This window comes from Sebastes umbrosus, chromosome 7 (assembly GCF_015220745.1).
Source record: "Sebastes umbrosus isolate fSebUmb1 chromosome 7, fSebUmb1.pri, whole genome shotgun sequence".
In the NCBI taxonomy this organism is placed as follows: Eukaryota; Metazoa; Chordata; class Actinopteri; order Perciformes; family Sebastidae; genus Sebastes; species Sebastes umbrosus.
In genome coordinates this window covers 16131565-16154660 of record NC_051275.1, presented here as the reverse complement: position 1 = coordinate 16154660, position 23096 = coordinate 16131565, and the positions used below count along the sequence as shown (strand labels likewise).

At 41.0% G+C, this 23096-nt stretch overlaps 1 protein-coding gene across 6 annotated transcripts in view; it reads left to right on the top strand.

The window, feature by feature from the left end:
* The first annotated feature begins 1895 nt into the window (after positions 1 to 1895).
* Positions 1896 to 23096, top strand: part of cux1b (cut-like homeobox 1b) — a 68007-nt gene continuing 46806 nt past the window's right edge. For all 6 annotated transcript variants that reach the window (XM_037774631.1, XM_037774632.1, XM_037774629.1 and 3 more), the window contains exon 1: positions 1896 to 2042. In XM_037774631.1, coding sequence (XP_037630559.1) covers positions 1980 to 2042 — 63 coding nt within the window. In that variant the 5' untranslated portion in view covers positions 1896 to 1979. The remainder of the gene's footprint in view (positions 2043 to 23096) is intronic.

Genomic DNA, 23096 nt, shown 5'->3' with positions numbered 1-23096 from the left:
AGTTTGACGCAGGAATTTAGGGCACTCCACACATCCATACAGTGTAATTAGAAATTCTTTGCATATCCTCGAGCTGAAGGGGGTCAGAGGACATGGTCAGCAGGAGTGACGCCTCCGGAGCAGCCAGGGTTCAGTGTGTTGCTCAAGGTCACTTCAACAACAGATATGTATGCACACTGACACTCTCACCACTGGGCTGCCCTGCTGCTGCTGCTGCAGTGACTTGACTGGATTAACAACACAACAATCTTATTTGAATAACTAATCTGATTAATATCTGTGCAGCAAAAGAATGCCTTAAAGGGGAATATCAGGCTTACTTTCTTATTCATATTATAGGGAATTGAGAAGATCATGAACTTGGAAATAGCTTGTGCCAAGTGTGAGTCCACTCCATCTTTTACCCGTTCTTAAATGGCCAAGTTCAGCAGGTTTCCTCAGCAGCCCTGCTTTGTTGCATATTATGCTGAATTTGTACACTAGATCCACCATGTTGATAAAGAATAACAAGAAATACATGTATCATGAGACTCAAGTTATTGTGGTTAATTCTGATTAGAGTTGAATGTTTTGTTTTAACAATTTAGACAGACACTTTTAGCCTGGATTCTTTTTTCAACAGTCCTAATTGATTACATTTGGATTTATATTTACATATATTTATATATGTATTCATAAATTAAGTTGAAGGTGTTTTATTAAATGTTTGCAGTTTAAACAGAAAATAAACTACCGTTTCAAAAAGGAGTATTAGTTTGAGCTTACGAAAAAATCCAACAACATGAAATACATGTATCGGGAAACTCAAATTATTGTGGAAAATTTGTATTATTGATAATGTTTTGTTTTAACAATTTAGACACTTTTAGCCTGGATTCTATTTTCAACAGTCCTTATTAATTACATTTGGTTTACATTTATATTTAACTTAAACTAAACAAACAAAAACAAAACAAATAAAAATAGTTTTCATAAATTAAGCTCAAAGTTTTTTTTTTTATTAAATGTATGTAGTTTTAACAAAAAAATTGACTGCAGTTTCAAAAAATGAGCATTAGTTTGAGCCTATGACAAAATGCAAGTATAGGTGCCTAGAAATAAAAATCACTTCCTACCAATTCACTTTTAATCTCTATTTTTATTGCTGATTTTGGAGGAACAATATTTATGTTTATGGTGTAATAAATTATTACATGTTGGTCTTAATTATCTTCTTACACAGCTCAGAAGAAACATGGCTCCTGAATGCTCCTGTTTGGGGTTTTATTATTTTTTTTGTTTTACATATGGCTTCCAAGTAGCCTCCTGGCATTATTTTTGTATGATCTTTGCTCTCCATAAAAACATAATGATCACACAAACTACAACATCAAACATCTGTTTTTTCAAGGTAATAAAAACCGAAAGAGTAATTTAATGCAAGCTCTGGTTATTATTTACCTGTAATATCTGCATGTTGATAAAAAAAAAAAAAAAAAGCTATTTAAGCAATTATAATGGCGTTATAATTAAAGCAACACTCCACACAGCTCACATGAAACATGGCTCCTGAATTGTGTGATTTTATTATTTATTTTTTGTTTTACATATGGCTAGCCTCCTGGCTTTATTATTGTATGATCTTTGCTCTCACATAAAAACACAATGATCTCACAACATCAAAACATGAGCCTCATATGTGTTTTTTAAGGTAATAAAACCAAAAGAGTAATTTAAAGCCAGCTCTGGTTATTATTTACCTGTAATATCTGCATGTTGATAAAAAAAAAAAAAAAGCTATTTAAGCAATTATAATGGCGTTATAATTAAAGCAACACTCCTGTGAGCTGACTCCCGTCCGTACTCCGCGCTGTCTATCCGGATGAGTGTTAGAAGCAATCCAGTCCGGGTTTTCCAGCCAGCCCCCCCGGTCCTCTCCACTGAACTCCAACCCCCGCGCTCTCTATCAGCATCTCATTCCTGTCTCAATATGTCTCAAGATGGCGGCCAATGCAGGATCGATGTTTCAATATTGGAAGCGCTTTGACTTACAACAACTACAGGTCAGTTCAACCTCCGTTTAAACCCGCTCGGCCTCTGTTCGCTTCGTCTGTCTGCTCTCCTTTCGGGCTGTGTTTTGTGTGCTTTTGTCCGCGGTAGTGTCGGTAGGTGTTTGCGGGAGAACGAGAAGACCTCTTCCTCCTCTTCTCTCTCTACATTGATGAAAGTCTCTCCGCTGATCAGAAATTGATCCTCTTTGTTCAATGCAACATCGATCGGACACACTGCAAAACTGGGCTAGAAGCAGGGGCCCAACCGCCACTGGGGAGGATTGCGACCGAAATATAATAAAAACAACACGGCTTTTAACAAAAAAAGCTTTTCCTTTCGCTATCTTTATTGACTTCAACTTTTACCGGAGCGAGTAGCCGTAGTTAGCCCGACGCTGTAGCCGCTGGAAGGCTCCATAATTTGGGGGAGAAAAAAAAAGAAGTGCGACTCATTATTAGACGTTGGCGTTGCTGGGTGACACCAAGACGGGGCTGGGAGCTCCAGACGCCGCTGTACTTGTGTGTTTTTATGTGCTTTTTACTATCAAATATATAAGTTTAGTTGGTGGATGAAAGGATGGAAACATTAGCTAACGGGTTTTTGAAGCAGTTTATAGTGAAAGTCCTCTCCGTGGTGACGGATTTCGCTCTTCATGACTGCAATTATACAGTGTGTGAGGTTTTTTTTTTTTTTTTTTTTTTTTTTTTTTTAAAACAGACATTGCCACGTCTTGTTGGGAAAGAGTGGACGTGGGACGGGACAGTGTTTTTGTTGTTGATGCAATTCAATAATACAAAAAAAATGATAGTAGACATATGAAAAGATGGTGACCTTGTTGATTATATGATGAACTCTTCCAGAAAAATGTCCCCAGCCTTTAAACACACACACACACAGCACTAATCTCTAAAGGAGGATATATGAGGGGAAATATTGGGCCTATTCAGTGTGTGTGAATATAAGCCAGTGTGTATATATTACAGCTCTTGTTTGACCTATCACAAGACATGTTAGACAATGGCACTGTTGTGTTTTTTTTCTCTCGTGGCATTTAAAACGTGCATTGCTGAATTTCAAATCACAAATTTATGAATATTATTATCATTAATGTATCATTATGTAGGCTATACCCCCTCCTCCCCAATTGTTCATACATATTTTTTTTTGTGCTTGGGATTTAAACTTTTTTATTTAGGTCATGATGCCCCTATGACTGGGGTTAGACAAAAGGACAGTGAACAAGTCTTCCCAGCGGGGCTTTGTGTTGCACTTATGCCACATCATCACAGGCTTCACTTCTCCTATTTATTTGATCCTGTTTGGTCCTCCTACTCGTGCCCCCTTATTCATGCATTATGTAAAAAAATGTCTCTTTTTTTCAGTCCTCACTATCTATCTCCCACCCCCTTCCTGCCACCACCCCCCCTCCCATCTTTCCTCTCCCTCACCTCCCCCCCTCCTCTCCTTTTTCATTTTTTCTCTCCTCTCTGGCCCTTCACCCTGCTTTCACCCATTTCGCCCCGTCTGAACTGGTGTGTGTGTGTGTGTGTGTGTGTGTGTGTGTGAGAATTTGTCTGAGATCGGTCTTTTTTCGTAGATTGACTGCCAGCGCGGACAGTGAAGGCACTGCCAGCAGCCAGGACATGAAAAATGCATCGCATAAGTTTGTGATAAGGCCCTGGGTAATTATGGCAAAGGCCCCTATCACAAGCGATTAGTCAGGACAGTGAATCTGAGCGTGTGCAAAAAGCCTGGCGGTTGGCAGGCCTGTCTGCAGGATAGGAATCAGTCGGAGCTTGTGTGTGTGTGTGTGTGTGCGTGTCTGTGTGTGCAGAACTGCTCAGAACATTCACTGTCTATTATTGATGACATCTTATTTACTCTCCCTCCCACTGAGAGGCTCCTAGAGGAAAGCCTTCAGAGAAGAACCTGTTTTTCTTATCCGTTTTCTGAGGATAATGCAGGGTTAGTATGATATGATCACGGTCTACGCATGGCCTTGTCAGCCAATTGCTTTCTCATTTGCTTCTTCCTTGTGATCGCATGGACTGTGGATTCTGTTTTTTCCGAGGCACCAGCAAAGGAATGTTTTCTTTTTTTTTTTTTGTTCCCCGTTTGATGATGAAAATCCAACCCAACCTAGATGTCAGTAGCTTTAAGCCACCGTAGTGTCTACTCCTCAGGCTCCAACTGCTGATGTTCATTAAAATCCTATTTGATCAGCGTGTCCCATTCGCCGTGTGAGAAACTAGCTAGGTGGTTGTTACAGGACAGAGAGTGCTTTGAAACAGCACAGCGAGCTGTTAACTTGTCTTTTCTGCATGCTTTTTTTTTTCTCTCTCCCCCCCCCCCCCCTACCACTACAAACACAAATGGGTGCAACAATGATGCTTTTAGCAAGGTCTCACACACTTGCAAAATGGATCAGTGATTCAGAGATGATGGCAGGGTGACAGTGAATTACAGATGGAGGAGGTTTTAACGTCTGTAATCCCTGTCCGTCCATTACAGAGTTGAGTTTCTTTAGAGGGGATCATCACTCTTCTCTCCTGTTGTTTTTTCCTTTTTTTTTTCTATTTTGACCCAGTCAAGCAGTTTGCTGGAACATTGTGTTTCTACTTGAGAGATTGCGCTTCATTACAGGCGAGCCTTAATAAGATACAAATAGCTGAGTCCTAGCCTATACTTTTATATTTTGTGTGTAAGCTCTGGGAAATTAAGAACAGACCTTTCTCCTATACACAATTCCCAATTTAGGCCTAATAGCCTACATCTCACCTCATAACATTTCCTGGAACAAAGCACCCTAGAGCCATTTTGAAAAATAGTTCACTATGTTCGGCTAAATAGTGACTTAGGTGAAAACTGATCTAGAGCCCGTTCTTATTCGCCACCTCCTAATGGGTAAATTTAGGAAAAGGTTTTTGTAAGCTGATCCCGGAGCTGTGGTCAGTGGCAACCTGAGTGGTTTAAATCTCTCAGCGACTGGCCCGCTGTTGTCTGGAGGAGTTTTAGTGTTAATTTATGAGCCGGTTGTCTGAACTCACTGGTGGGATATTTTTACCCCTCTGTTGCTGCACAGGCTGGGGGAGCATGGAGGAAGGGGCATCACGTCATGCTTTTACTGTAGCCAACCGCTTCTCTGCCCAGTGACAAAACCTGGCATTGGGACTGAGGTTTCACTGTGTGTCGGTGGGTGGTGAGCGACTAAGCATGAGTCAGAGTGAGGGACGAGTGCATGTCAGGTCTTTGGTCTGCCCTCGGTCTACTTTGGTCAGGGCTATGTCATCCCACTTTCTAAGTCGTTCTAGTGTATCCTAAACTCCATACGAGTGAGAGGAATGTGCAGCTCTGGAAAAGAAAAAACTTCTCTTCATCTTCCTTATCGGAGGCTAATTCTCACCGGAGGCCCACACTCCCCAACTCCTCAGCGATTTATTGTACGTCACACTCGGCCTCAAGTTCTTCACCTTCCCTCTACTTTGAGGAGTGTCTACACTACACTTATTCGATTTAACACAAAAAGTACATTTACTGTCTCGAGTTGATACCAGAATATTAAATTCAACATTTTTTTCCCCTGCATTGTAAAATAAATTTTGACCAATGTCATCCGATGTTTGAACAAAAGATAAAAAAGCACTTAACAGAAGTCTAAAAATAGGGCTATCCAAACAGATGAAGTCAGCAGCTCTTAATGCAGGCTTTATGCAAAAGTGTGTGACAAACAGACATGTTTCCTTATAAAACTTGAAGGCGTGGAAGTCTCTGCTTTGCTTAAGGATAAAAATATCACATAAATGTGTTTTTCTTTCCGCAATTTGTAATTTTAGATTCAGCAACACTAAAGCATTTAACGTGGCTGCATTTAATCTGAACCGCCTATACTTAAGACAGACCAAAATGTTCATATAAAATGCAAATATGGTAACATAAAATAAATTGGGCTGTCAAAGTTAACGCGATAATAATACGTTAAGGCAAATTCATTTTTAATGCCACTAATTTCTGTAACACATTAACACAACTTGCAGGTTGTAGCAAGCTTCAGTGTAAAGCTAGAGTGAAGATACTGGCACCATATGAAACTAGAAAACCTATGGAATCTATTGGTACCAACCATTTCATACTAGCTTGTTGCGAAATTGACGCCAAATTTGGAGTCAGAAAAACTGGCATGGCCATTTTCAAAGGGGTCCCTTGAACTCTGACCTCAAGATATGTGAATGAAAATGGGTTCTATGGGTACCCACGAGTCTCCCCTTTACAGACATGCCCACTTTATGATAATCACATGTAGTTTGGGGCAAGTCATAGTCAAGTCAGCACACTGACACACTGACAGCTGTTGTTGCCTGCTGGGCTGGAGTTTCACATGATATGATTTGAGCATATTTTTTATGCTAAATGCAGTACCTGTGAGGGGTTTTGCACAATATTTGTCATTGTTTTGTGTTGTTAATTGATTTCCAATAATTAGTGTATACATACATCTGCATAAAACAAGCATATTTGCCCACTACCATGTTGACAATATTAAATTCTTGAAAAATCTCCCTTTAAGATACATTTTGAAGAGATAAAAAAATGTGTGATTAATTTGCGATTTACTATTTTAACCTATTGATAGCTCTAAAAACAACTAATAATATTGTCCCCTCTTGTACAGAGTACAATCTCTACATACCTAATAATCCTGGTCATAATTGTTTATGAAGGCCTATTTTTACCCTAAGAAAGCCGTTTTTTGTTTTTATTTCATTCATATTGAATCAATTGAAAATATTTGAATACATGCAGAGATTATATACTGAGATAGGCCTGAAAAAAAACTGACACCTTAAAGACAGTAGAGTTGCTCTTTGTTGCAGTGACTTTCATGTGTTCTTACACTTTGAATTGAATCATCACAACAGATTTCACAACAGACTCATTATAGGAAAATTTAAGTTGCATCATTCCTCCACAGGCTGACTGTGGACATCACAATATATTAGGGGGGCCTACAGCCTATGTGAAATGTCTGTATCTGGCTTCTGCTAAAGCATATACACTGCTTTCACCTAACTTCACCTAACTTGTATAACTTCTCTGCTTCTCTGAGAGATTTTTCAGTTTCAGTACACAAATTAATCCATATAAAGAAGCCATAAAAATGTCTTTCAGCATATATTTTATAAATCAATCAATACTTTGTCAACTTGCTGTTCAAACTCTTTACAGGCTGCAGTGTGTACTGTATCTTTACCAGTTGGTATCAGTAACTTCACAAAAACATCACGAGGCAGCTCTTTAGTTATGGTAATATTCAGAAAAACTTTAGAAATGGAATTTTATATTTGATGATCATCCAAAAATGTTTCTCTATTGCTTTCATATTTCCCACAGCTTAATACTAAAACACTTTAATGTAACTACACAGACAAAACACCCCCCCAACCACCAGCAACAAGAGCACAGGGGGCAGTTTCCAGAGACCTATTTTCAAGTGGCAGGCATTATTTACAGACCCACTTGGAGTCTCTCTCACCTACGGCATCATAGAGTTTCACCGTATCTCATGACAGAAGCATCCATTATTCTGCTACTCTGTATTCCAGCAGAGAGAGAGAGCTTGGACTTCGGTGACTGGACACTTCTCTATAGGCTCACTTCGGAGGACTATACTGGCTGTTTCCACTTGTAAGTTTGAGGATGATGCCCACTTTATTTAAAAAATCAAGCATACACTTGAAACAGTGCCTCCACGGCCAATGTAATCTTGTAAGTCTAGTTCATCTTGTGATATTGAGCCGACGGTTTTCAGTAAACAAAAATCTTGCATTCCTAAGAAAAAAAGTCTGTTGTTGTCTGTAGTTGACGGGTAAAGTAGGAAGGTGCAGACCAGCAGTGGGCTTAGATCCAGTCTCCTACGTGCAACAAAAGAAACACTCACTCTTTTCTTGTTGCTTTTATCTTTTTATCTACCACATATTTTCAGCTATCTCACCTTCATCAAGGTGATCTAATTTAAAATGCCAGCTTTTTATTAAATCATCACTACCTGTTGGTTTTCAGAGGTATGAGACCAACAAATAATTAAACATTATTGGTCACACAATGTAAAAAAGTAGGGCTGCAGCTAACAATTCTGTTAATCTGCAGATTATCTTCTCAGTAACTCAAGAATTGTTTGGTCTATAAACAGGGTTGGTAATTTGCATTAGCCAATAGGGGTGGGAAAAAAGACACGATTCAAGATTCACCTATATATATCGTGTTTTTTTTTAAAATTACGATTTTTAAATTATTTTTTTTTTAATGCCAGAATTGATATATTTGCTTCATTTGAGTCTATGCGGAGGTAAAAGGAAGTTACCGCTTTTATTGTTGTAGTCTGAGTAACGTGACGTCATAATCGTACCGTAACCGTCAAACCAAAGCAAACCGTAGAGAGCCGAAAAGACAAAGCAGAAAACAACTTGCAACTACAACTTGCACCCTCACATTTTAAATCCAACGTGGTAAACACACATACAGTGAAGTATGGAAACACTTTGGGTTTCACACATTGTCAGGAAAAGCAGAGCCAGACATGATGGCTAAAGCTGCATGCTAACTCTGTCATGGACAGGAAACGTTATCGTATTGCGGTAACGTGCAGTTAAGCCAGCCATCACTCTCATCTCCGTGATCAAATCAGTCGACGCTACAACTGTGGAGCATCCATATACTGACATTTATGTTAAATGCATTCAAACGGCCCTGATTGAGCTGACAATGGATGTATAAAGAGAACGAAGCTGACCGCAGAGCTAGCAACGGACATGGCGAAGTTAGCAGAAGTATACATGTGTGAATACGTCTGGTTTTCAAAAAAAGGTGTTAACAAAGGGAACTGTATATACAAAATACATACTATATGGAAATAAGATTGATTGGATTATATTAACCAGACGTATAAAACATTACATGCCCCTTATAAACTGAAAATAAAATGCCACTTATTTATGAGGGAACTTATATAATATTTACTATGAATAGTTCTTGACAATGACTGATATATTTGACTACATACGTGCTGAAAATCTAAAGTTTTTACCGTATCAATTTAGATATTTTCCAAAGTAAAAGTCCCTAGAAGTGTATGGTTCAACTTTTTCTCATGGTCTAGTGTTAAAAAAGTAAAAAAAAAAAATTGCAATGAATCGTAATATCGAATCGCAATACTTGTAGAATCGCAATACTTAAAAATCGCGATACTGAATCGGCACCCAAGTATCGAATCAGGAGATACGTGTATCGTCCTAGCCTTATTAACCAACAGATTTGCTTCACTCACCAGCCAAAAAAAACAATGATAGCCTATCGAGTGGCTGGTAGATTTTGGAAGGGGGCAAAAAAAGATATTTTCTGACCCTGTCTATAAAATGGTAGAAAATAAAAAAAATGCCCTTCACAACCTCCTAAAGCACCAGATGACATCTTCAGATCTTTTTGTCCAACGAACAGTCAAAAACTGAAAGATATTACGTTTATAAACATATAAAATGCAGAAAATCAAAACATCCTCAGCACTGAGGAGCTGGAACCCAATGACTGTTGTTTTTACTAGAACCACAGTTAATCAATTGTCAAAATAGTTGCTGGTTAATCTTCTGTCATTTGAGTAATTTATAACATTTTCAGTAACACATCACTCTTTTCCGTATTTTCCATACTCCAGTCATTTACACTATACACGCAGCAGTACATGAGGATTAGAGTTAAGTGAAGAAACCGAAGAAATGTGTGGTGGGAATAACTTTTGAATAATGACAACTCTGGTGAAAAATTGACTAAAAGCAGCCGAGGAAATCTGAGCTTCTGAAAACCATTTGATTGGTCGTTAAGGTGCAGATTTCTGATGACCCAGCAAAGCAGCGCCTGGATGAGATTTACAGTATTTCTGAAGAGCTAAACAAGACGTTAACATGGAAATATAAACAGAGGCAATGGACCAGAAAACAAAATGGGAGTCCCGTTTCCACAAGGTACCACAATGTGATAATTTAGACCAACTGCAGATGGTCACACACTGGGGGCCAGTGTTTGAAGCGTTTTTGACTGGTTTGGCTGAGCTCACACTGCCGAGTTTGAAGCTAATGCAGAGCTTCATTTTGTTCAACAAACCTGTCCGTCTGCATAAGCCTGCCTGAAATGTGTTTCTGCAGCAAACACTCTGTGGCCTTTAGCGTCTGGTGGAGCAAAGCTATTGGTGAGCCACTTGCCCTGACTAATTTTAGTGTTGTTTATCTCACTGTTATCAAGGAGTCTGGGCTAAATAAGGCCTGATGTGCAGACCTCATCCCATGATAACGTATGACTCCCGTATCAGTGTCCTGTTGAGATCATTGACCATAGGTATTGAATTCTAATAGGCCTATTGGTGTGTCCTAATGGTCCAAGTATTGAATTATGATATTGGCAAGGGCTGATGGCCTCAGGATTGAATTATGATATTGGTGCGCAGCAGGCTAATGGTTCTTGGCATTGAATTATGATATTGGTGCACTTTGATGGTGTAGGGATTGAATTATGATATGGCCTGCTATCTGCTAATAGCTCACTCTGTGTAATTTTCAATGTCAATCATGGCTTCGGTTGCTAGATCCATAGCCGGCCTTCAGGCTCAAGCCATCAGTCACGTCAGATGGGAGCAGCCTTCAACCTTTAGCCTCAGTTCGCACTCCAATTTCCGTTACACTCTCTCTTTTTTCTTGGCTTTTATATTCAGTCCATCCAGAAGTTTGAGATTTGCTACTGCAGGAATTTTATTATCCCTCAGGGTTTTGTGTGATTAATGCAAAGGCGAGCATTTTATTGTCTAATCCCCTTATTACCTTTGAAACTTGAAACTTTCACGTCATCTTGCTATTAGTTGGTAGGCGGTGTGATTCATTTTTGTCAAATTGACTCACAGTGCTAGTAGTTGATAGGGGTGGGGAAAAATTAATTCACCTATGTATCCAGATTTTTTTTTTTTTTTTTTTACGATTTTGAAATCAATTTCTTAATGCCAGAATTGATATATTTGCTTCATTCGAGTCTATATGGAGGTAGAAGGAAGTTACCGCTTTTATTGTTGTAGTCTGAGTAACATGACGTCATCTGCATCCTTCAACCAAAACAAACAGCAGCCAGCCGCCACGAGCCGAAACGAAAAAGTAGAAACGATGGAGGGTCTGCGTGGATACGACCTGCATCCTCACGTTAAATCCAACGTGGTAAATACTACACATACAGTGAAGTATGGAAACACTTTAAGTTTCACACATTGTCAGGAAAAGCAGAGCTAGACATCATGGCTAAAGCTGCATGCTAACTCTGTCATGGACAGGAAACGTTATTGTATTGCGGTAACGTGCGGTCAAGCCAGCCGTCACTCATCTCCGTGGTCAAATCAGCCGACACTACGACTGTAGCACACCAATATACTGACATTTATGTTAAATGCATTCAAACAGCCCTGATGGAGCTGACCATGGATGCATAAAGAAAACGGAGCTGACGGGAGAGCTACCGACAGACTTGGCGAAGTTAGCGGAAGTATACATGTGTGACTATGTCCGGTTTTCAAAATAAGGTGTTAACAAAAGGAACTGTCTTTACAAAGGGAATTGTCTTTATTCTTTGATTTTTGGGTTGCTGGAAATATCAAATCGCAATACTTAAAAATCAAAATACATATCAAATCGGCACCCAAGTATCATGATAGTATCTAATTGGGAGATAGATGAATCGTCCCAGCCCAGTAGTTGTTATATTATTCTCCTGTAAACATAAGCATGAATTCATCACAGCTATGAGATGATGTGGTGTTTGATGGTTTAATGTGTTTGCATATTTCACACACCGCCTTGTGTTATAAGGAGCCTAATGGAATTGTAATGGCTCCGAATCTGAGCCTAACTCCGTTTCTGTAAGTGTCCACACCTTTTGCAGTGTTTATGTTGAGCTCATTCCCATTTTGGTAGTTTAAAAGCAACCAGAGCCTGTGATGGTCCCTGCTGCCAGCTCACCGAGTAAATGGACGGCCTGCTTCTGTGTCAGCCCTCTAAAAATAACACAGACTGCTGGCTGGGCTCAGCAGAAAACTACCACCGATTATGATGATTCAACTACCCTGTATTCACAGGTGCGTGTACGAGTGTGTGTTGGACGGAGGGGGTTTATGCTTAACAAATTGTTCTCTGCATTCGGTGAGATATTCACGGCTTTAGTTTCACGTCGTAGCTTGGCAAACTTTGCCCAGTCAGGGGAACTCAGTTGAGGAAGTGGACTGCTTACGTGTATTTTCAGTTTTTGAGGTGTAATCATTTAAGGAAAGATGGCTGTCTCGGTTTAGGCGTAGCGTATCAAAATCACTGCAATGCTTGATATACTAATTTAAATTTGAATGGGAATCAAATTAGATTTTTTGATTAGATAATTTGTAACTATTAGCACTGGGTTTGTTAATAAACGTTGGACTTGTCCATGGTTTTGTCTACCAAAACATGGGGAATTCTATACAAATGTGACAGTCCTGTATCTGTTAAATTCATTGGACGTCCTTAGACGATACCTTAACCTCTCCGTGACATTTGACCCGAGCAGCTGTCAGACTGGAGCCAGGGTTCAGAGGTGGTCTGACCCTGCAGACCCCAGTATGACCTGGCCCGTCTGACTGGTCTAACCTTTTAGAGCTAACAGATGATGACTCTACCATCTGTCTTGCCTTTAACAGGTCTAGCCTCCTTGAACTTGAACTTGTTTGGACGCGGAAAGAGGGAAAAACAACAACTCCAGAAGGGAGAAAATTATCTCACAATTAGCCCAGGCTGTTTTCCCATGCTTTTATTTTTAAAGGATGACCAAATGCGAGGTCAGAAGTTTCAAACTTTAGTTTACTTATTTGAGTTGTAGGAGCCTGCGTATGCCCCAATTTAAAAGTGTTAAACTTGGATGTACGTTTTTAAATACTGAAGCCTGCCGTTTCACTTTCAAAAGTGAGAGTTGTCCTCTTGAGGAAGGGGGAAGGGGGAAGGGAATATGTGTTTAGTAGACACAGGCTCATCCGCTGACTGCTGTCTGACCCGGAGTTCAGCGGTATGGTTATTAATAGGCCCAGAGGCCTCAACTTCCAGGAGGCCCTCTGATCAGCTCCAGATGTGGAATGAGAGAGGACAATTGTACGTCAGCCTATCCATGTTTCACATGCAGCAGAAAGCAGGGAGATAGGCATTTGGTGAGACTGATAAAGAGCGAGCGAGCGAGGGAGGGTAGGAAGGGAGGGACAGGAGACCTTTCCACAGCAGGAGCGTGTTTTGCGAGTCTTTGTTTTCACGTGTGTGTGTTTTTTTTCGTTTATTACACTCTCTGCCCTCAGACCAAAAGACCATAAAAACGTATGGCATCACCATGGTGACCATAATAACTACCTATAAAACAGCGTGTAAACTGTGAAATAAGACAAACAGACCAGAACAGCCCTGACTGGCTGGCTGGCGAACTGAATGGCTGCCTTCCGCCATAAAACTATTTGAGAGCCAGACTGAAGGAATGCCTCGGAGGCTGCTGTGGCTGTCACGACACATGAAAGGATTAGGCTCTGTGTTTTATCTCCTCTTTATCTGATGGTAATGGATAAGCTGAGTGTAGCCTATCATCTGACGCTTGGGCCGGGGGTTTTGATGTTTTAGTAGGGTGACGGTTTGTCGAGTTGACCGCTTTGGTCTATTGATTGCTGTTTGATGGTTTTGATATGTAGGCTGTGTGGAACAGGTCAAGTCTTTTATGCAGTGGAGGCTCCAAATAGCTTTTAGCTGTCCTTCACTCCTCCCATTACTCTAGTGGTTCGTTTGATGTTTGGATCAATCAATAGAGAGAGCCTGAGCTCTTACACATGCTCCATCCTACTTCCCACTTAGCTCAATTCCTCTTCCTTCATTGTGCGGGCTTTATATCACGTTCTCTCAACGCAGAATAAATGATATAATTACAACCCATTACATAGCCTAATGCAAGCTAATTATTCTGTCATTACTGTAAGGATTAGCTATGCTCATTCTCTTCTTTCTCACTGTGTTTCTCTGGCTTTTTCCTCTCAAAAGTCGTGCAAGCGGAGCAGGAAAAACTCTTGCTCATAAAGGGCTGAGTAAGACTCAGCCCCGGGACATGCTCTGTTGATGTTGATCGTATAGACCATGGGTGTCAAACTCAGTCAGAAGGCCGGGCCGCGCTAGAAAATAGTGACAGCGTGTGTTGGACACATTAAAAGCGTCTAGATATATCTAACCTAATGGGGCATTTTCATACATGCTTTTGATTAATGCGTAGAAGTCAACACGCTGCGTTTATAGGCTGTGGCACAACGCCTGCTGATGTGTCATCATCAGGCGTCTAGAAAATTACGGGATACAACAGATAGACGGGGCTAAATTAAAACGTGGAAAAGGGCATCATGCAGAGCGGGGGGATTTAATGTACCAGAGGCACATGAGAGTGATGCAGACCTTTTTCACTGTCCTGTCACTGTGCCAATAGCATGAAGCTGCTCGTAGTCCTTAAATGGAAATCTAAGTGAATTACGACAAATCAGATAGGCTAACGAATTGAGAGCAGATCAAATCTTAACGAAATTAGAGCAACTTTGAACACTGCTCCATTGTCGAGGGTCACAGACTTTCTAGGCCAAAAAAATACTAGCTCGCACTGTAATCAGTGGATGTGTGCAACATTGCTAGCCTGCACCTGTGACTCTGTCATTATCCACCCATGGTTACTTACGTGTGCATTTTGTGTCATATAAACTAATAGCGGCGGTATCAATTGCTCGCCAGAGTCCTTGGGACCCGGGGTTGTATATGTGCTACAGGGCCTGGAGAGCCCCACTCTTCTTCCAGACTTGATTAATCCCTATCGCCCCTCTCCATGATCGCAGTTTCCATTTTTTAGTCCGTATCTGTGCACTCATCCCCTCCCCAATCTCCTCTCACTGGCACAGAATGGCTTCCTGGCAGAATGGAGGCATTAATTCAGGGATGAGAGGTGTGATACTCTCTCCCTCTCTCTCTCTCTTTAGTTCTCTCTCTCTCTATCTGTGCTCTGTTTGTAATGCGTGGCCTTTATCGTAGCTGAAACAGCTCACTACCCTCTGATCCTATCTCAGATCTCAATATCCTAGCCGTTCCACCCTGTAAACGCAGGGATGAAAAATCTTGCCCTTTCACCAATGCATTACACCCCTAGCATATCGCCGTACCTCTCTCCTCCCATTGCACCCTCCACACCACTCACCCTTTGTGACACGGGCCTCCAGCTAAATTCGAACTCCGCAAAATGAGACCGAGCGAGCCTCACTTCCTTCCACGCCAGCAACCATCTTAGTCTCATTATATTTGTATTTAGGCTCAGGCCCTGGCCTGTGAAACCCCCTCGTCAGACTATAGGTCGAGCAAAAATAATGACTGGCTCTCAGTAGGCTTCAGGAGAGTTAAGGCTTGGATGTTGTGGAGATAAAACAACAACCAGTCTCTCAGCAGAGAAACATGGATCAATACAAACGAGGCTGTGGTGTAAAAAGCCTGTTTTTGATCCAGGCTTGCGTCAGCGTCAGTGAGGTGAGTCTTGACAGCTCCTGTGCTGTTGGTAGATATGGATCTGTGTTCAAAAAAAGGAGCAAAACGCTCAGGGACCACAAGCGTCTTGTTAAGGCTGTGGAGAGTGGTAGGCTGACCCCCGCCCCCAACCGCTCTGCACACAAACAGAGATGCACACACACACACACACGCAGACACAAAAGTGTTTAGTTGTCGCAGTGAAACTATTGTGTTAGCTTGCGGTTAAGAAAACTTTACGGTTTTGACTCCAGTGGGTGAGAGGAAAAGCAAAAAATTCAGGAGGATGTGACTTGCGTCTTCAAACCCTGTGTGGTTTGTGAAAACGGCGTCTCGCTGGCACATTTAAAAGTTGTGCACCCTGCTATCGCTGTGTCAAAGGTAGGAAGGCAGCCAGGATTGTAGTCTCTTATCTGCGCCTGCTACTGTGCTGTGTTTTGAGGGGGCGTGCCTGTGATCTGTGCTCATGTACCGTGTCGTTGTAGCAAGCGCGGCTGTCGCTCCTGACTGAGCCGCCACCCCACGACTCCACCCCCGCACACAGTAGGGTTTGGCATACAGAACAGTCAGCCGCATAGGGAGGTGGAACGCTGCGAGTGGAGATGGAGGGAGAGGGGGGGTTTCAGAGGTAGGCCTCGTAGATTTCAGATAAGACATCTTTCCAGACGCCTTTTTACTGTTTACTATCATAACCACATAACAGCCTCAGACATGTCAGAGATAAAAGGAAAGATTAGCGACTGCGCTGGCTGGCAAAACTTCGTCTCTTTAACATCTGTGTCATGTTCTGAGACTGTTTAAAAAAGCCTTTTCACTTTGTAATGCACACAGAAAAGTTTTATTTTAAAATATTAGCCTCTTCTGACTAATATGGTGTTACTGAGAAGAAGCAAATGTATTTTTGTCCATCTCTTTCTCCGCCTGGCATGAATTCAAGAGTGGTACTCCATTAGATTAATGTGTAAAACATGCAGCGAATGTGGAGCAGTTAACCTACATTGTGTTTGGACTAAAGGAGTAGTGGCAGACTACTTGGCATGTGTGAGGTGTAAACAGAAGTGTTTCTTAGCAGTTTAAGTCCCAATTATTCCACCGAGAACGAGATCTGAAGCTTGTGTGGCGTTCTCTCCTCCGTGCGTGCACTCCTGGTCACCGTGGCGGCTCAGACGGCAGCTGCAGATCGACTTCGCACTGTGTACATAACAATAACTTTGTTGTCATTCCACCCGCCTTATCTGTCTCGGCATCGTCGGAGCGCGAGGGCATAAGGAATTCCATGAAGTTTTGATACCTCAATTAAAGTGAATCTGTCTCCTGTTATCTCATTTAGTCGGTAGTCGATATGATTGGCATAATCAGACATGCCTGATTGGTGCCTCCCATTTAATTAATCAGTCTCACTGTATCATCACCTGTGGCTCATTAGAGTAATTAGAGCGAATTAGTCAGATAGAAGGCCTCTCTCTGCCGGCAGACGAGTGGAAAGAATTTCATTAGGAGAGATGAACACACACACATACACCTTGGGTCTGATGGCCAGTGGTAATAGGATTTGTTTACCCGTGACTGTTATCAGTGATTAGTATTATTGCCACAGTTGTAGGACGCAGAGATAGTTATTTCCATTTGGCCCTCTCCCCCTCTCCCCCCCTTCTAGCTGCGAACATAGCTCACCATGCCAAATTTCACTGGGCGAACATGTTCGCAGACTTCCTCTTTTGAAACGGAGTTCAAAAGAATGTGGAAAGACTGGGCTCCCCAAGTTACTGCAGCGGGCCTGTCTGTGCATTCATGTGAGAGCACACGCGTGTGTGGAGCAGTGTGCGGGAGGCTTCTTGGCCAAGTCGGTGTTGAAGTCTCTCTAGGGAGTGTTGGCAATCTGTTCCAATCGTCTTTACAGCTGACCAGACGACCAAATGAACCAGGACAGGGACTGCTGCTGTGGGCCAGTCCAGCCAAGCCAAGCAGGGCTGTTACAGCAATCACACAGACATTACAGCCCACTTAATGCTCCCCTGCACACACCATATTCCATCCTCTGCTAAACTAGACAGTGCAGTCCTAACCAGCCACAGCCAGATTTAAAAATAGTTGATGTGAATATGGTTAAATGAATAAATTCACCTCTAAATTAAACAGTTTTCGCATCTGAAAAGTAAAACCTTTCAAAGTCAGGCCAAGGAGAGCCAGAGAGTGTCGGCCTGAAGGGCCCCAAGCACAGAGTACACAAGCTCTTCATGCATGTTGTTCGGTGCTCTGGTCACACTGCAGGCATTACATTGAAGCATCAATCATGCTGGTATTTGCACTTTGCCTCTGCAATTAATCTCTTGTCGTTACATTAGTCATGTGTTGTGAAATATAGACTCCCTGCATTTGCATGTTGTTGGATTTGGTTAATTAGTTTCTTCATGTCTTGGCGAAGTGTCAAACATGTTAATTTGTAAGGTTTATCAAACTAGCGTGATGTCAATCATTGATGCCAGACATGATAGAAAGAATATCCCAGTGGTATGCCAGATGGCAGAGCCCTTGTAGAGCAGCCTTTCCTTAAAGTTAACAGTACTCCCCTCCAAAAGTTTGGAGCTCGATGAAACCAACAGAATAGCGGGTGGATGCTGCTTAATAAATTCAAAATAAACCCTGTAGTAAATGACACCTAGTTGGGAATTCAGTTAAAAATATGCAACAAGGGGTGGCCCCGGTAGCTCACCTGGTAGAACGCGCTCCATTCAAAGCTGAGTCTTTTATCATAATTAGGGATGTAATAATATGCATTTTTGGTTGTGAAACAGTTTACTAATATTTTTCAAGCCATTTTTGTACTCCTGACCTCTTTGTTCAAATCGTAGACTGTATATATAGATGGACGACGCGTCACCACTTCCTCCCACTGTACAAAAGTGAAGCCAAAATATCCGTTTTTGGGAGCTGCCATCTTGAGATTTTGACGTCATTTGGAGCCAGGGTCTGTGCAGTATTCATCGGGGGGCTGGAGCAGCCCACACACACATTCAAGCCAATCACGAGCCGAGCACGGCTGCAGCTTGTTAGCGTGAGCCACCTAGCTGCTACGTTAACATCACGGTAGCTGTTTTGCCAGAAAGACAACAGCTTACCATTATATCTCTATAACTACATTTATGATCAATTTGACACATGTTCTATTACACAGACTTGTGACGGTTATGGAAAGTTGAACATACATCAGCCTGATAAGAACTGCCTAAAATGACCGAAACCATCTTTGTGAAAAATGTATTTGACGTGCACTTTAAGTTTTTATTTTGGCCCATGTCCCATCCGCTAACAATGAGGGGCAGGATTTATGATCTATACTGCAACCAGCCACCAGGGGGCGATCAAGATTATTTGGCTTCACTTTTGGGGAGCTGTCATTTCATCCATCTTTATATACAGTCTATATATGGTTGTAACTGAAACATGCTATGTATGTTAAAACTGAAACATGCTAAGGTTCTATCCAATCCTATTTAGCTAACTAGTTGTCTGCACACGTTGCCGTGTGTGTTCACTGTAAGGACTTTAGATGGATAGTGACAGATGTCACCTTTCCGGTCATTATAAAAATGAAAGGTCCTCATCTTTCTATTTAGCCATCTATTAGTCAAGCTATCTGCTATCTTTAGTCACGACCGTAATATAAACTGCAGTGTGTGTGTGCTAGCAAGGATCAGGTAGCTGGACTGATTGGGCACTGACAGTCCTCATTGCAAAGAATTCAAACAGGTTATCCATATTGACATTCTCTTACATTAGAGTAAATATCAACCAGTTTTAATAGTGCAACGCCCATACATTGTTATAAGCTTGAGAATATCACCTTATGAGGGAGTTGAATCTGTTTTTCCTATATAAATGTTCTGAAACCATAAGTACACATTTAGCCATTGAAAAAAGATGTTGCATTGGAAAAAGCCTGTGTCAACATTTTCAAGTTCAAGTTTGTTTTTATTAAAAAAAAAAAACCTGTAAGAAACTCTAGCTTGAGTCTGCACTTTTTAACATGTAAACTGACCACAGTTCAGTCACGTTTTATTTTGCTAAGAACCCACGTTCTACAAAAACAGCATTCAGCAGAGCGTGTACCCAAACATATTTGTTAAATATTTCACTTAAGGTGCTTAAATATGACAACCTCTCGTGCTTAGCCTATATGTTGCTTAAAATGGGAATAGTATCCGTCCCCTAATGGTCAGTGAGATTTGATGTGTGTGAACACGGGGTAGGCAGCAGAGATTGTGCACTTTCGGATGTTACGCTCTATCAGCAAGATGAGTGTAAAGTCTGCCCGTGTCTGCTGATGTGGGCACAGAGTTTGCTGCATAGTCAAAACCTCACTGGGTCGGAGGGTCCTTCTTTTTTATTTTTTTTAACTGAGACCATGCCCATAATTACTTGCCCACTTGGCATTGAATCAATCCTCTTTCATGTGTGATGTGTTTATTTAGCTTAGCAGTGAGAATTTTTTTTTGGGGGGGGGGAATTGGGGATTTGGTAACACATTGGGATATGTGCAGGGTTTTGGAAAGGGATTGGACGGAATCAAGGGCGTCAGGGATTGGCACATGACCTCCTAAAGCACAACCCTAGCGGAGGGCTGTGGTTATTTCAAGCACACGTATCAATTTATATGAATAGATTATTGTGTTCAACTTCTTTTGATTTTTGGAGTTGAAAATAAATTTACCTGATGTTTGCATGAACTAATTTGCACATCAAAGAGCAATCTGGCAAGCTTAATAAAGACATAAGGTTATTTATTTCAACTCAATGAGCAACAACATGAGCTGTACATTTCCTACCATCATTAAAAAGACTAGAACATGAGCAATAATGTAATATAGTAGTAGTAATAGTCATATAGTATAAAGGTTATGTCCCTGTAAAGACAATGTCGTCATCACCCCCCAGAAAAAAATGATAAATCCTCGAAGAAAGTCCTCAATTTGGATAAAGTGATTCAGTGTATTAAATGAGTCCTTTTTTTTCTATTAAATCAACTTTCTTTAATGAATATAAGTTTTCAGTTTCGTCAACATAAATAAAGTGATGATGTCTTGACAGGTTTGCCAAGTGAATGCAGATACATAATATGATCTTTTTTTGTAACGACTAAAGTAGTTTACTATATTAGTGTGAGAGCAGAAATACATGTCTCGCTTTGTGTACGTCAAGCAGGAGAGCAAATAGGTTTTTGACCGCAGTGAAAATGCTATTTTTGAAAGGCTAAACGCCAACAAATATGGATTGAAGCTGAATATTTTGTCAGATTTTGCAGAAGTAGCAAAGAAATATCTATTTTTATACAGTTTTATATACAGACTTTTATATAAATTATCCAGTTAGTCTGTAATTATTAGGGCTATGTATTTGCAAGACTCTGACGATACGATACGTATTACGATACAGGGGTTACGATTTAATATATTGAGATTTATTACAATACTGTAAGCAAGGCGATATATTGTGATTTTTTTTTTTTAAATCTAATTTTAGGAAAACTGTTGTAGTATAAAGAACACACCATCATTTGCATAAAATCTGAGTGAATTTATTTTACTTTTTTATGCAATCGGAACAATGGGATCTGCATTTATCACAGTTCCTGTAACATCCAGCACCATAGCACTACTTTGAGAGGTCACATACTCTGAGAGGGTGCATCTCTTTGCAAAAGAAATAAAGTATTGACTGAGTTTATCTTTGCATGTTAACTATTAATTAAAAATCGATACAGTGTTTTTTAGGATCGATACAGTATCACAAAATATAACATCCCGATATTCGATATTTTCTTACACCTGTAGTTATTATGATTTTAGTTGTACATGTGCAAATCTAATTTGGACAACTCAGAGCAGACAAATCCTTGCGCACCCCGTGTGATCTTTGGCGCCCCCCTAAGGGGGGCCCGGAACCACTGTTTTAGAGGCAGTGGTGATTTTTCGATGGAGCAGACAATGTAATACAAACCAAACTTAATTCAAATTTATTTCATTTTAATTAACTTTCTCAAACTTTATTCTTCATGTTGATGCACTTAATTGTGTCCTGAGGTGCTAAACACACACACACACACTTCATAATCAAGAACGTGTACTAATCGGTCACCCATGGTATTTTACTTCTATAGTGATTTGGATTATGTACTCTATATTTTCAAAATTAATTCCTAGTGTTTAATGGCACAGCTTGAATGATTAACGCCATTAGCTCTTCGCTTTTGGGATCTACCTAAAATTGTCCTGGTTGCTGCTTAACGCCTTCTGAAATCTGATCAGGCCGTTCCAGAGAGTTATTATATTTAAATGATTTAAGACGTATTAGCCTTAAGGCCTAACGCATCAAATTGTGATTAATATCTGCCAAATTTGGTGTTAGTATCTTCAACCAACTGGGCCTTTTATATTCTTGCTCCTGTAGCTAATCTTTACCAATATCATAATTACACCTCTATTCATGAACTAGAGCATTCATTTTTTTTTTTTTTTGACAATTAATTTAACATGATTAAAATTTATAAGGTTCCCTCCTTTCATCAAGCATTGCACAAGCTTCTGCGCACGCTCGAATTCACTAACAGATAGTGCAGCTGCTCCATGGCCATGGGCAGACAGGCTGCTACATCAACTGCTCCACGGGCAGCGAGAGCAAGATGGCATGTAAGCAAGTGAGCAGTTTTTTTTGTTTTTTTTCAAACGTCCTGTGCTACTGCGTAAAATCCACTGCAGAGGACGGTCGACCAACATTTGTTATATATTTTTTTTATGGTTTGTGGATAAAATGAGATCACGGCTGGTCAGGGAATTAAACTTAGCGCTGATGGGAGGAAAATCTCCTAATTAGTACTTGATCACACTATTTCTTTAGAGGGTTGTATTTTCTTGTGTGTGTCGGGGGGCGTGGGCGATGCGGGGAGGTGGGCATGTGTGCGTGAGTGTGTTTTGGGACCTTGTCAGCAGACTGAGCCACAAGGGCCCCTGTGGTAATGTGTGTATTAAATGATTAGTGTGTTAGTTAGCATAACGGCCCTTCAGCAGCGTTTAATCACTCTCAGGGGTGGGCGGCCTCACAGGAGGTGGATGGGAGGGGGCATAAGAAAAAGGGGGAGGCGGAGTAAAAGGGAGAAGAGAGAGAGAGATTTAAACGGAGAGGAAGGTACTGCTGGTTGAATGAGTGAGCGGATGATCTGTAGAGAGTACGGAAAAACGAGGGGGGAAAAAAAAGGAGTGAGCGTGACAGGAGGCAAGAATCCAACAGAAACATAATCCGGCAACTCTCACACACTCAGCAGAGAGAGATACAATCTTTACAAGGCCTGAACGTCTTGTTAATGTCAGCACTTGGCCCATCATCTGGAACAAGTCCCGTAAATAGCTATTAATAACAATGCAAAATGGATGTGGATAAAGGCAGGCCCTG